The sequence below is a fragment of the Diadema antillarum genome, unplaced genomic scaffold (genome assembly GCF_040938485.1).
Source record: "Diadema antillarum isolate AM-2024a unplaced genomic scaffold, OU_Dant_1.0 scf00000223, whole genome shotgun sequence".
Classification (NCBI taxonomy): domain Eukaryota; kingdom Metazoa; phylum Echinodermata; class Echinoidea; order Diadematoida; family Diadematidae; genus Diadema; species Diadema antillarum.
The window spans coordinates 932,958-948,945 of record NW_027271112.1 but is presented as its reverse complement, the minus strand read 5'-3'; the positions used below and the strand labels follow the sequence as shown (position 1 = coordinate 948,945).

Here is a 15,988-nt window from a genome sequence, read left to right as displayed (position 1 = left end):
TTCCATTCCCACTGGTTCCTTTTTCCAATACATTTGTTAAAAATTCAGATCAGCAGTTGCGATCTTACAAAATTATACATTTGTACAGAGGGTGACACTTGATAAAAAGATCTATCAATAGCATATGTTTATACACTTTCTTTTGCAGCTATAATGAAATTTGAACATAACCAAAGAAATCTGTTGGTCAAGTAAACTTTATAATAGGGGGCCACCTGTACACTTTACCACGAAGAACAACAAAAAACTGAAAGAAAGACAAGTAACCTCTAACCCTGCTAATAGCTTTGGTTGGATTTTGCATATCTACTCAACTAAAATCAACCTCTGATCATTCACAGGTCAGCAAAAGAAGTTGCAATATACTCCTCTGAAAATAGTTATGGGAAAGAAACTGGAAACTGCTAAAATTTACAGCCAATTAAAACCTTACTAATAAAGACTTCCTACACAGCCATGGCAGAGTTAGATAGTCTTTCATGCCTCATCAACCCTAGTCCTATACCACATCCTTTGTGGCTCTGTCTAATCATGTGTGGCATCAAAGTAATATCTGATAATCCTCCCAGTCTACCAATAGGCCTTGACTTGTTAACCATAATGCAAAACACTTCTTTTCACATTGTACTTGTGCATTTTTCTTCATCACAAGTCAAAATATTTCATTTAACCTGTTCCACACTGAATTTTGAAATCCCCATAGACTTCATACACAGACCACCAAGTTCCCATACGGAATGGGTTAATTGATGCATTTACACATATCAAGACAGTCCACATGACGGCTTGGGGCACTTAGATACATAAAGACAGAGAAGCCATTCTGGAGCACATGGCATTGACTTTTCTTACATGTGAAAACCATGAACTCCTTTACTGACATTCGACATACTTTTACAAGAAAATGAAATGGTGCAGTGCATGGGTAAAACAAGAAATATGAAAGGGAAATTACATTTGGTCTGCAGAATGGAACCTTGCAACACGACAAGTCACAAGAAATTGAGCCTGAATAAACTGTTCAGCCTTGCAGATCTAATCCCTGGTAAATAATAAACATGTCAATCAACAGAACAACTACTTTAATATCCAACAAAATTTGAATGGATACATCCAATGACCTTTGACCTTTGACCCACACCATTTGACATCAGATTGAGCCAGCTAGGAGAGTTCACCAATGGGTGCATTGGCCAACCACAGGTCATGGAGGAAGTGATACAAGGCGTTGCTGACTGACACCTACACAGGACAGAAAAAGACAGGAAAGAACAAAATTTGGTTTGTCACGATACTGATAGAATTCTTCATCTTTCCTTAAATCATAGTATTCTGTACAATGCTTTTCTTTCCTCACAAGATTCATCCTGACCAAAACTCTAGTAACACTTAAAATATGCCTAAAACTTATTGTGAAAACTACTGGTTTGCTGGACAATCCCATACAAGTTTTGGAATACCCATGTTAAGAACAGATACATACATCAGAGATATCAAGTCATGAATGATTATGGTGGCGGTGTTAAGTCTGGTATCAAAGTTCCATGCAGAAAATTTAATGATTCTAATTGTTAACTTGTATAAAAGAAAAAGGGTGTCGTCCTTTATGGATAAATTTTGTTCATAATACTGCCCTGAACTGAAATGAAATCAACGAGGTGTCCTGATGTACATCGCATGGTGTTATGCCTTGGTTAAGAGCTAAAAGTATGTGTCTGGCTTTAATAATCCAGTGTGCTTTGCTTGCTAATCAGGACTTCTAATCTGAAAGAAGCTGTTAATGTATAAAGGATAAATTAACCTTCCTTAATCTCTGTGGAATCACGGTAGGCTTAAGGTATGTCTAGGACTGTTTGCTAAATCGCAGTGGGTCTGCCTTATTTTCATGATGGCCAGGTCTGGATATTATTATATTAGCCACATGCAAAACAAGAACAGGAAGTGTGGAAAATTGAGGCTGAGAGAAGACAGGATTTATTTACAACAAAAACTGAATTTTCAACAGACAATGAGGGCCATATAATCACCCTCAAGTTTCCACTTTTCACAAATGTCACAATTTTGTATCATTATTTTGCAGCTTACATGATTAACTTAAATTTCTTTCAAATTTCCTTTTAGGCATTTGAGGCCTTCATTCGTGAACTCACCTTGTATGGAGTTGGATTTAGCGCCCTCTTGTGGTCATGACGCAGAGATTCTAGTGACTCTTGCACTCTCTTCTTGGCCTCCTCCAAAGTAGGCAATGTTTGGCAGATCTGAGTTGGTGGACAGGGTTGATTCATGTCAAAAGAATGTATTTATTATACTAGGCTAGCATTGGACACATAGTCAGTCTAGTTCTAATAATAACAGAAATTATTTTTTCTGATACTTCAGAGTGAACAAACTTTTTATCTGCAAACTGCTCTTGGCTTGTTTGAGTACAAACTCAAAGTAGTTACCTTCCTTTACCTGTTCGAAATTGTCGCAAGTAATACAGGACAGTAAAAGTGTACAGTTGTTAGAAGGAAGAAGAAAAATGTGTCTTGCAATTTCTAATGACTTTTCACATGTTTTTTCATGTCATATATTTTTCATTTCTCATAGAATTATTAAAATTATGATTACGAGATAGAGATTAGAGATGGAAAAATATTTTACCTCCCCATTCTTCATGAATAGTTTGTGAAGTAGTTCCACTCGTCCCGCTTTCACATAGGCCCTCTTTGATTCCTGGGTCATTGTTGATTTTCATGCAAAAAACACAACGGAACAAAACAGAGAACACATTGGACTTTGATGAGCAGTACAAATACAACAAGAAAACAGAAAAAGAAAAGCACATAAGAATCTGTTGGAGCACTATGTTTCAAAATGGCATATGACTGGTAAGAAGATCTTGGGAAAGTTTTAGGCCTTGGAATTCAGTGATCACTTAAAATCACTTAAAGGACAAGTTCACCTTCATAAACATAAGGATTGAGAAAATGCAACAATATTAGTAGAACACATCAGTGAAAGTTTGAGGAAAATTGGACAATCGATGCAAAAGTTATGAATTTTTAAAATTTTTGTGTTGGAACTGCTGGATGAGGAGACTACTACAGCTTGTGAGTCATATGCGTACAACAGTATAAAGAAAATGTAAAAGAAAATTCAACATATTTTCACTTTTTTCGCATAATAAAAGAGCACTTGACTTGCCTCTTTCTAAAGGCAGGGGGAATAATATTACCCATAACATTTGTCGGTAACAAGTCAGGGGAATGTGTACTTTTTTCAGAAGATGGAATTTTGTGAAATTCTCTTTATATTTTCCTTATATTGTTGTACGCATGTGACATCTAAGTTATTCATACACTGCAGTAGTCTTCTCATCCAGCGGGTACTGCACAAAAACTTCAAAAATTCATAACTTTTGAACGGATTGTCTGATTTTCCTCAAACTTTCAATGATGTGTTCTACTAATATTGCTACATTCTCTCAATCCTTATCTTTATGAAGGTGAACTTGTCCTTTAAAATCACTTGAAATACATTGTCTACTTTTGCACACATCTTGTTGTCATGGCAACACATCACATGTGAGTGGAGCTGGAAAAGAAGATATCAGGTCTAGATCCATCAGTGTAGCAAAAGTTGGAGTGTAGCAAGAGGTTTGTGTACAGCAAAGTACAAGTGCGACTTACCATGGACCTACTACACATGGATATACATGTACATCACTCATTTATCAATTCAAACACCTGTTTCTGTGAAAAGTGTCACAATATTAAAGATTCTAAATGTATTTAATATTTTAAAGATGCTTTCCTGCTTTGATCTCATCGTGCATCACCGCCAGCCAGCCTGGCCAAAGACGGCGCTGTAAGATCAGATATCTAAAAACTACATGTGCAGAAGGTGATAACTCTCTTAAATCAAGAAAAATGCATGTGCAGTTGCAGTATACATTGGAAAATCATCGCTCAGTTAATTTCATTTGCGAAATACATGTACTTTATGAGAGACAGCAAAGTATTTCGGCAGGTTGGTTGAAACTTGTAATCTAATTTTCCCATTTTTTGCACGTTTCAGAGTGAACATGGACAGTAATGGTAGACGACATGTATGTCTTACCATTAAGCAAAGATACATACGCGTCCACTTCAGTATTTACTAATTTTGTGACATGAAAATTTGGCATGATTTGAGATTTGCTGCTCCCCATCATTGTGGATTGTCAAAAGGCAGTGAAGTCTGATAAGGCACCTCAGCGAAATAAAACCGAAATGAGGGAAACGGTTCTTTTGTCAGTGGCGATGAACAATTACACAATGGTCATTGTCCAAACATCTGAATGTACTCATCAAGATGCACATAATCAGGTGGCAGTGATGCAGGTTGGATCAAAGAAAGACCTCCGTTCATAGTCCATGTGTGTAGTAGGTCCATGGATATCAACTCAGGTGGGATCTGAACCCACAACCTGCAAATTGTTATAAAGGCATCATATTCACTCAGGTACCCGGTGGTTTAAAGGGGCATAGTCCCGGTAGTGTAGATGGCGCTGTTGATAATACTGCCGAAGATTACCGAAGTAGAGCTGTCATCAAGAGTAAAGTGCGTAGGTGTTGCTAAGTAACGTTGCCTTTGTTGTCTTCTCTGCGCATCGCGCAGTCTGTAGTAATGCCAGGGTGCGTGCATATGTGCTTGTTATTATGACATCACAAAAGAAGTTTGCTAAAGCTGTCATCCCCCTCAGCCGAATCACGAGCCGAACTGTGATCGGACCACTGACTACAGTGAATCAGACTTCTTCGGACTCGGGAAAGTGGGCCAAAGCGTAAGCGCCAAAGAGAAGTCGATAGCGTAGGTCTCTATAGGAAACTTGCGCCGTGCGCCCGCGTACTCATTTGACTAAAACACGGGGACCATGCACCTTTAAGGGATCAGAACCATAGCTGGCTATCAGGCAGAAGTCTTATCATATCTTATACACTGCTGTGGTGAAAAGGCACTGTATAAACAATTGTCACTCTTGTTAACCAAGAAGAATGAAAAGAGCAGAGATTGAGGGTCAGGCTGAGGGTCAAAGGTCAAAGGTCTCACCTCAAAGGGGTGTCTGCAGAGAACTCTCTCCAAGGGCTTCGGGGGCTCCTCCTCTGACTGCTGCATGAGGTCAATGAGGGCGTGACCTGTGGGGGTCACAAATCTCTCGTTACTGATTGGTCAAAAACCATAGTCACATGACTTGTGCTTTCAGAAACACATGATATGGACAATAGCACAAGGTCTGTATCATACATTTCATCATTTTTACTTTCAGTGATTCACAATGCCCAGAGAGTAACATTATACAAAAGGTCCACTAACCCCATGAGAAAGTAAAATTTCGGAATTCACCAATACACAGAGTGACATAACATGATCTTTGAGATTAAAAAAGTACCATGAAAAAAAAATAGTGTCAAATTTGTCACTAGCTTTACAACAGACAGGAAAATATTTTCATTTAACTTACATGTCAAGTACTTGTGGCATAAACAAAAATACATTTTTTGTTGTTTTTGTTGCTGACAACGGCTGATAAGATTGCCCATATTTGCAACAGTGTCTAATACCCAAAAGGATATTTGTTTATAATGAAAAGGACAAAGGGACTATTATTGTCATCAATTCATCACAATAGATTGTTGAATCAAAAACCATAAATTACATGTTTTTCTCCACCATGCCTCGTGATAATGGACACTAAACAATCATTCATACAATGTAAATTATCATTCTTGGAATCCAGTTTGCATGCATGAATTAGTTAAGTTTGGCCAACCTTACTTAAGCTTTTATCAGGAACAACATTCATTAAATGGAAATGGAAAAAAGCAGTTCCAAAATCTGCTTTATTCAAACTTCCCACTGATGATGTGCTAGCAGTCATACAAACTTGTAAGTCACATTGAAATGACAGCTTTAGGTACACGTACCATCACTGTTGAACAAGCGATAAACGACCTTGCGACCTGGAATGGTAACCTTTGACACGTCTTGGCTCAGCTTGATTCTGGAAACACCGTTGATCTGTACAAGCTGAGAGAATCAAAATCCAGGGTTTAACTGTTTTCTTTTGGGTTTGTGTGGATATTTGTTATTATTTGGTGTTGTTTGCTTGTTGTAGTGTTTTCTTTGTTTCAAGGGGGGTGGGGGTTGTACTAACATGAAAACACTACTTGTGAACATGTTTACCCAATAGTGTATGTGATCCATAATTACCTATTTTCCTACCAAAAGATATCCAACTGGAGAAAATAACAATGGTCAGGGGTTTGGACTACTATATTTTCATATTCAGATAATTTTTCGATTCACAGAATGAAGAAATAGGAAATATGGATCATGTTATACAAACTGTGTGCTTTATGGACATTTTAAATTTGAATATAATACCTGATAGTACTTGTACTTCATATTTAACTCTGATCTAGATTTGCAATGCAATACTTCAAGAATGTTTTTCAAGGTGGAATGATCTTTTATACTTCCCTGCAATCACATGATCTTCCCAAAGTTACAGGAGTGATAACTTGAAGGATGTGGTTTAGTATAAGCTAAAGCTCTAAAGGCATGGTACAGTATTGGTGGAGATAAGAATTGGGCTTTTAACTTTTTTCGAGATACCAAGAAAACACTTATGAAAAAGTACAGAGCATACCACTCTAAGAGGAATTCAAAGTTTATTTGAAGAAAATTGATTTTGGAATAGCTGAGACATCCAAAAACAAAGTAAAACCATGGTAAAACAAAGCGATCATAATAAAAGGTACCGGTACTGTAGGTCCCACCTTTTACTAGAATCGCTCTGTTTTGGATATCTCAGCCATTTCAAAACCAATTTTAAACAATTAAATGTTGAATTCCTCATGGAATTACATGCTCCTCCATATTTCATAAGAGGTTTCTCATTATCTCACCAAATATTGTTAGAAACCTGAAGATAGGTCTAAACCAAAACCATACAATCCCTTTAATGTATTCATTCCCCTGAAACATTTATTGATTTTCCCCTTCCAATCTTAAAACAATTTACTCATCATTGAATCTCTGTTGGATCCCTCTCAAGAAACTAAAATAATGTAGCATTTGATATCTTTGAGATATTGATGCACAGCTCTCAACCTCTGCAGAATTTTCTTGATTTGTTTTATACTATAAGCTACCTTACAGACACCTCCTAGGTTGGGTTGCCGCTGACAGGTAACAAGATGTGTTCCTATGCCGTACGCATCAATACCATGACCCTGTTGAGGATTGGATGAGAAATATTGACTGGTTAGGCAGAAAATACACTTCGTATGATTCATACATACAACAGTACGATAAAGAGCTGTGACTGAATTGAAAATCATATGTACATACATTCTATGTGGAATCTACAAACTAATACAGTATGTACCAAAAATTACAACCTGATTATCATGTTGATAACTTCCAATATGATCAAATTGTTTAAATGCTATTCAGGATTTTAAAATATGACATATAGCTATATTGTACAGAAAACCTCATTCAAGTGGGTTAAAGTGATCACAGAGAAATGTGAATCGTTGTGAAGCATGTCATGGATGTGATTCTTCCAAGTTTAGCACTTGGGTGCTCTTGGAACTGTGTATTGATGTGTGAACACAATGGACAGAACTTGGAGAGAAGGGATTCCTGACATGCGCTACAAAAATCCTCATTTCTCTTTGACCACTGAAGCAAATCGGATGGGGTGCTTTAGCATGATATGGGTACTAAGTTATAGTTTCATACCCTGAAATTGTATATGGATTGACTCACTATTTTTAAAGTTATCATTGCGGAGGGTCCCGTTGTAATTTTGGGGGGACAAATGGTACAGTATATTCTATGCAGAATCTACAATCTAATACATGTAATTACATATACTGGGAACAGGGCCTTAGCCCAAGACATACCAAAATACATACATGTACACGAATGTAGCATAGATCTTGGACTCAGTGAACCAGCCAATTAATCACTATTGATTTCTTCTCTCTACAGATTTGTTTGCCATTTTGTAATCATTTCTGTTTTTTATCCCTCTGGTTGCCTCCATCAATAACTGTAAACAAAAGTCATCTAAAGTGGACTGTAAAAGTCTGGTAAACAAGTCTGGCATGCTTTGTTGAGCAGAAAATTTGGTTGCTCTCACACAAAGCAGATGAAGCCACACCCGAGTGAACATTACCCATCACTAGTTAAAGATATATATGAAGGTCCTTTGTGATTTACACTGTAACAACAGACAAATATTTGGTGTCAGCATGTAATACAGTCATGGAACCTCATTATAAAGAAATCAGATATAACTAAACCCTCTTATAACAAGGTGTTTTACAGGTCCTAACTGTTTCTATTTCTTTGTTCTTGTACCCTGATATAGTGAGAAACCTGATATAACAAGGTAATCATCATGGTTTGTAGGTCCTCATTATAACGAGGTTATCCTATAAATCGTTTTTACAGTGTCATACACCAGAAATAGGCCAGTTTACTAAATGCAATCAAACTAATAGATGCCTTCCCCATATGATATATGATTATCAATATTAATGGCATTGAACTATTTTACCCATCTGTACTTATTCAATAAATTCAAATAATTAAAATCTGGGTTGCATGCATTAGTTGTTGCACCGTTAGGCAAGCTTTGGTCAAGGTATCTAGTTGTCAAAGCAAAGTTTGTTATAAAGCTATCTCTCTGAGTTGACTATGATTGCAAACCAGTCTATTGAACAGCTGACCAGAAAGGGATGAGGTATGATGAATATATGCAATGTACAGAGTGTACCACAGAATTATGAGGCAGCAATCTCATGATTGTTGTGCATACTATAACATTATGATAACATAGTTACACAAATGTCAACCTTAGTCTTCTACCACCACAACTAATACTACAACTACTGCCTCAACAACTACTAAATATTTCTATCAAGAATTATTACCACTTCTGCTAACACTACTGGTATTTCCCTACTACCACTACTACTTTTACTATTTAGTACTACTACTACTACTACTATTAAACTACTGTAAGTTTCACCACTTTCAATTCTTGTTAATATTCTCCCTCTTCTTTCATGATAGAAATATCAACTTACATTTTCATTGTTATCGATAATTCATTACAAATCTTTTAAACCTCTACAAAGTGCTACTTGTACATCTACTAACTAGGTACTTCTACTACCTCTACTACATTGTACAACACATCCTAATACTATAACTACTACTACTACTACTACTACTACTACTACTACTACTACTCCTACTACTACTACTACTACTACTACTACTACTACTCCTACTACTACTACTACTACTTCTACCAATATTGCCCTTTTAATTTCTTGTTATCCTTCTCCCTCTCCTATGCTAAAATTATCAACTTACATTACGTATTTTCATTGTTCATGATTTTATCTCACACTCTCACAAGAACAGCAGGAACAGGGCCCCGTTTCATAAAGCTGTTCGTAAAGTTACGAACAACTTACGAGCGACTGGTGATCAGATCTGATGTGCTATACTTATCAGAATTTCTATAATTCAGTACAAGAACTGATCACCAGTCGCTCGTAAGTCGTTCGTAACTTTACGAACAGCTTTATGAAACACCCCAGGTATGATGACAGTGAACATTGCCAGATTACTTTACATTTTGTCACATACGCGGTGTCAGGCTTTCCACGGAACCGTGTTTTTCCCCATACCACTGCTATTTTGTATGCGGACATGCTTAATTTTTAGTTTATGATATCCATTTTCACTCACTTTTGAAGGGATTTACTAAATATGCTTTTTATCTAATAATTTTCCATGTATGTCCAACAAAAAGCTGTATCCTTATTTCATTGCCAAAATAAGCATGTCACAAATTTATTGGGTACCTTATTCAAGGAATTAAACTTATGTAATGCACTGATGTTGATAGCACTTAAAAAATGAGAAATAAGAAATTAAAGAAGAAACACAATATTCTAAAAGAATTTACCCAACCATTACAACTTCTATAACAATATGATATGACAACAATGACACAATTTACAATGACGCTATTCTAACAGACTGCAGGAGAAATATAAAGAAGAATGCAGTAATAAAATGATTCAAACGAAAGAATATAAATATACAGTACATTGAAAGGACTAGGAAAAATAGGTGTACACTCAGACACACAGACACAAGATCACACACAAATAAAGTATGCAAGTGTGATTGGTATATATATATATATGCAATGAGATTGATATGAATATGCAAAGAGTTGGTATGAATATAATGCAATGAGACTGATATGAGTATGCAATGAGATTGGTATGATGTAAAGAATAATCTCCAATTTATCACATATTTGAATTCATGGCTGTTCAAAATACAAATCCCCTTCATATGACATGAAAGGCATGGCATGCTATGGTTAGAAAAATGCTAGAAAATAATCTCACCAAATAACATGCATTTTATTTGATAACAGCTTACAAAATGAATTCCCTGATAGATGGCATGAAAACCCTGGCATGCTATAGTGGCTATAAGAGAGAGACATTCTTATTGTTGTGCTAAAAACTAGTTTGTTATGTTTTTGTTACCAATGGTGATATTTTAGTAATCAACACTCCCACTATTCTCTAACTTTAAAAGGTTACAACAATTAGTTATTGTGTGTATTGGATGTGTTGGCTCAATATTGATGATGTGGATGAATTATTTCACCAAAATATGATATGACTGATGAATTTTGTGGGAAGGAACACAGACAATAATTATTTTTAACTTCTGAAAAGTCTAAAATGGTTTGATGGACTTTATTACCTTCCAAACAAGGAAAAGTAGAAATTACGCGGTGCGTAACATATGTCCCCGCCGGAAGTAGCATTTTGTAACAAAATGTGCAATATAGGTAAAAAATCAAGGTCAAAGGTCAAAGAAGTCAAAGGTCAAAATTCTGTGTAGAAGTTTTGAAGCCCTCACCTAGTGCCATCACATAAAGCAAATGGAATCGAAATTGGGTTAGAAATGGCGAAGGAGTAGCATTTTGTAGCCAATGTACAATATAGGTCAAAAATCAAGGTCAAAGGTCAAAGAAGACAAAGGTCAAAATTCTGTGTAGAAGTTTTGAAGCCCTCACCTAGTGCTATCACATAAAGCAAACGGAATCGAAATCGGGTTAGAAATGGCGAAGGAGTAGCATTCTGTAGCAAAATGCACAATATAGGTCAAAAATCAAGGTCAAAGGTCAAAGAAGTCAAAGGTCAAAATTCTGTGTAGAAGTTTTGAAGCCCTCAACTAGTGCCATCATATAAAGCAAACGGAATCGAAATCGGGTTAAAAATGGCGAAGGAGTAGCATTTCGTAGCAAAATGTACAATATAGGTCAAAAATCAAGGTCAAAGGTCAAAGAAGTCAAAGGTCAAAATTCTGTGTAGAAGTTTTGAAGCCCTCACCTAGTGCCATCACATAAAGCAAACGGAATCGAAATCGGGTTAGAAATGGCGAAGGAGTAGCATTTTGTAGCAAAATGTACAATATAGGTCAAAAAATCAAGGTCAAAGGTCAAAGAAGTCAAAGGTCAAAATTCTGTGTAGAAGTTTTGAAGCCCTCACCTAGTGCCATCACATAAAGCAAACGGAATCGAAATCGGGTTAGAAATGGCGAAGGAGTAGCATTTTGTAGCAAAATGTACAATATAGGTCAAAGGTCAAGGTCAAAGGTCACGACTGAAATTCTGTGTAGAAGTTTCAAAGCTCCCATGTAGTGCTATCATATAAAGCAAACAGAATCAAAATTGGCTCATAAATGACAGAGAAGTAGCAAATTGAAGATTTTGATCACACACGGACGCACACACGGACACACGGACACACGGACGGACAGACGGACGGACACACGGACACACACACGTACGGAGCCCGTTTCATAGTCCCCTGCTCGAACTCGTTCGGCGGGGACAAAAAACAGCATTTACAAGTCTGAGGTTAGAATATTCTGAGAGTTCTCCAATAAGAGCCATTGTCGGTTTATATGATATGCATTAGTTGAGGCATGTTGCTTGTTACGTATGCCTTATAACTTGAAAATTTTCACGAGGCCACTTTTTGCAGCATCACCAACAAGCCCAAAGCTACTAGCAATGCTAACCTACAAATAGTGTCTGGTGATGATGATGAGGATGATCCACAGCATTTGTAATTGCCATATGTTATAGAAACATTTAAAAGTGCAGACTCTTCCAAGAGAGTTAGCAATTGAATGCCTTGTGAAACATGTGAGATTTGAGTGTATACAGCTTAAAGGACAAGTTCACCTTCATAAACATAAGGATTGAGAGAATGCAACAATATTAGTAGAACACATCAGTGAAAGTTTGAGGAAAATTGGACAATCGATGCAAAAGTTATGAATTTTTAAAATTTTTGTTTTGGAACCGCTGGATGAGGAGACTACTACAGCTTGTGAGTCATATGCGTACAACAGTATAAAGAAAATATAAAGAAAATTCAACATATTTTCACTTTTTTCGCATAATAAAAGAGCACCTGACTTGCCTCTTTCTAAAGGCAGGGGTAATAATATTACCCATAACATTTGTCGGTAACGAGTCGAGGGAATGTGTACTTTTTTCATAAGATGAAATTTTGTGAAATTCTCTTTATATTTTCCTTATATTGTTGTACGCATGTGACATCTAAGTTTTTCACACACTGCAGTAGTCTTCTCAACCAGCGGTTACTGTACAAAAACTTCAAAAATTCATAACTTTTGAACGGATTGTCCGATTTTCCTCAAACTTTCAATGATGTGTTCTACTAATATTGGTACATTCTCTCAATCCTTATGTTTATGAAGGTGAACTTGCCTTTTAAGCATATGTGTGTGCGCCACATGTGTTAAGTGTATTAAAACATTATACTACCATCATGCCCCTTACGCCATTTATCATTTGCTGACATGAGGTATGTTCCCCCATGGAAGAACATTCCTAAAGGCTGTGTCACACCATTCCGGGCAAGCTATGCGGGCTTGTGGCGGGGAGGTAGTTTCCAGCACGTAAAAGATTTTCAGCGGGCGAACAAGAATGTTTGCAATTTTCATTCATGCCTTGTCATACCGTACGGGGGAACTTCTGCGGCTTGACTTGCGGGGAAACAAATTTACTCCCCGGAGCTCTCCGCAGTTGGTCCGCACCTGACAGTATCTAGCGCGTAGTTGCCCGGTGGAGGTGCTCACGCAAGTCCGATTTAACTGCAGCCAAGTTTTGAGCATGACCAAAACTTTTTCCGGGTGAGTCGCGGGAATGCCCGTAGAGGTCCACGCAGAACGCCAGTAGGAGACCCTTAGCGGCAGTACTTCCCAGGCAATTCCCACGCAGGTACTTCGCAGTCCCATATGCAGCCAAGATAATGAAATTCTGTGAGATTTCAGCCATTCCATCAGAGGAATTCCTTCACTGAGTTGTCAGCCCCCACGCGACTGGTACAAAGGTCACACAGTATACTTGCAAGTTAAACGCGTCCAGCAAGTAAGACACATGCACTGACTCGCACAAATCCTTTTCCGCCCTCAGGAATGTCCGGTATGCCAGAAAATCCCTACACGTAACAAGCCCGAGTAGCTTGCCCGGAAAGGTGTGACAGGGCCTAAACACGGTTGCGGGTAAAAAAATATGCGTGCGCACCTCCGGGCGACTACTTTTGAGATACATGCTAGGTACTGTCATGTGCGGATCATCTACGGGGACCTCCGGGTAGTCAAAATTGTTCTTTGCAAGTCGCACGCAAGGCTGGTGTGACACGGCCTTAAGAATGCTTCATGCAGAGGTTAACACAACAAATGGTCTGCTATCATGTCATCATGTCTACCTAGTTACTGAGTGATGTTGAATAACCTTTGATTATTTATGAAATGGATAAATGTAAAAATATTCAGCCAAGAATGAAATGGATTATACTGTAACTTAAAAGAGGAAATCCACCCAAAAAATAAACTTCAAAAGAAAGAGAAAAATATTCCCCACAGAACGATACCACAATGACAAAAATCAAATGAGAAATAAGGAAGATACAATGTATGCCATTTTGAAATGTCATTTTTTATTTACATTTCTTGACAAGCCCTTATTAAGAATATCCAAATGAGCAAGTCAATGATGTCATACCCTCACAATTTTCCATTAATATGTTACACATGAAATACCAAGATATATCAGAGTTAACGTCTGTCCTAAATTTTTATTTTGGGTGAATTTAAGGCACATTTTATATCTATAGTGCAGAAATATGGGATTTTTGTTATTTTTGTATACGACATGAATAAGAAATAGTGAGAGAAAAACAATGTCAACTCGCTGATTTGAATATTTATAAGTGCTGCTCAAGAAATGTTTTCAAAACAAATATACATTTCAAAATGTCATATCCTCTTATTTCTTATCCAAATTTTTGTTTTGTTTTTTGTTGTTATCATTCTGTAGGGAATATTTTTCTCTTTGTTTTGAAGTTAACTTATTTTTTAGGTGGATTTTCTCTCAAAGTATTCAATATTAATTGATACTTAGACGTATTTCAAGGTAAGTTATAAACAATCATGATGAACTATGTAGAGCAATCATATATGAAATGCTGATTCATCTATTGAAGCAATCTGATATGTCTAGTGCTAGTATGTGCTTAATTCTATTAGTGGCTATTAGAATAGAATTAGTTCGTGAATTTAAGATTCACTAATGTCAGAATGCACTTCTGTCAGGTGCTAGTAAATTTATTATATAGAAAATTAAACAGAATAAATTTAGCACCTACAGTCATAATTTGTTAGCTTTTTATTGTGTTTTGCTTTTATTGACAATGATAATGTTATTGAGTAGTTTTAGAATAGCTAAAGAATAAAACAAGTCTGAAGAAAACATTCCATATCACAATTTTAGAATAATGAAAAGATGGGAAAAGAAGGATTTTGAACAAAAACATGTCACAGACAAACACAATTATTAAGTAATTTGAAGAGCTAATGCTCAGGTACAATGTCACTCATTTGTAATTTTGATCTTTTGGGGGCTATATATTTTCTACAATTTAGAGTCAAAATTTCATTTCCATATCAATCAAACCAACTACTTTACTTTATCCTTATAAGATAAAACAATTTCAAAACCAGTAACACATTAACCTTGACATGAATCCTAAAATGTGAAGTGGAATATGATGTCTTTCTCCTTCCTGGTACCAATATGCAAGCTGGTTTGAAAAACAAACCTCCTCCAAAGTTTTGATGAATTTTCGGTTACAAACTTTTGCGATTTCATCGGGACTGTTCTTGTATTGACTGTCACAAATTGTTTGTGTTTGTTTGTTTATCATTTGTTTGTTTTTTGAGGGGATTAATTTACTATCCAGATGTTTGCTATGAAACTTCAAAATTTATCTGATATTCTATTAAAAAAAGAAAACTTTGCAATGCTCTGACTCAGATGGAATCAAAATCTAAAAATTAATTTAAAAAAAGTTATGTATGATTTGCATCAATTGCTGGTGAACAAGATCTGACAGCATATCCTTTGCTGTCGCTCTAATAATTTGACTTCTTTTGATGATGTTGCTGATCATGTGACTCTGTCAATACAAGAACGCCCTCTTCATTGGAATGAATAGACAAAGAAAATACATTAGCCCCACATGAGAAAGCAGCTATAACAAGACAATAACTAAGTCAACCCTTTTAAAGATTTAAACTGAATGTTTAAAATGAAAATAATAATAATCTTACATTTTAGGTCTGAAAGCAAAAATGAATAAATAAATAAGTGAATATATAAGAGATGGATGTAGAGTGCAATTCATAGAAATTTTAAGCTGGAGAATGTCAGAGTGCGCTCAAGAGAAACAAAAGTTTTTAGTTTGGTTGAGAGCTCCTTGCAACAGGTGTTACCAATGGAGTGTAGGAGTGGAGTGTCTGACAAGTG

The 15,988-nt window shown here is 36.5% G+C and overlaps 1 protein-coding gene across 2 annotated transcripts in view; it reads right to left on the bottom strand.

Moving 5' to 3' along the window:
• Nucleotides 1-331: 331 nt before the first annotated feature.
• Nucleotides 332-15,988, bottom strand: part of LOC139724608 (nicotinate phosphoribosyltransferase-like) — a 45,300-nt gene continuing 29,643 nt past the window's right edge. For both annotated transcript variants that reach the window (XM_071635742.1, XM_071635743.1), the window contains 6 exons: nucleotides 7,179-7,259; nucleotides 5,949-6,051; nucleotides 5,074-5,159; nucleotides 2,644-2,715; nucleotides 2,151-2,258; nucleotides 332-1,242 (listed from right to left, as the gene is read on the bottom strand). In XM_071635742.1, the coding sequence (XP_071491843.1) occupies nucleotides 1,165-1,242; nucleotides 2,151-2,258; nucleotides 2,644-2,715; nucleotides 5,074-5,159; nucleotides 5,949-6,051; nucleotides 7,179-7,259 (528 nt within the window). In that variant the 3' untranslated portion in view covers nucleotides 332-1,164. The remainder of the gene's footprint in view (nucleotides 1,243-2,150; nucleotides 2,259-2,643; nucleotides 2,716-5,073; nucleotides 5,160-5,948; nucleotides 6,052-7,178; nucleotides 7,260-15,988) is intronic.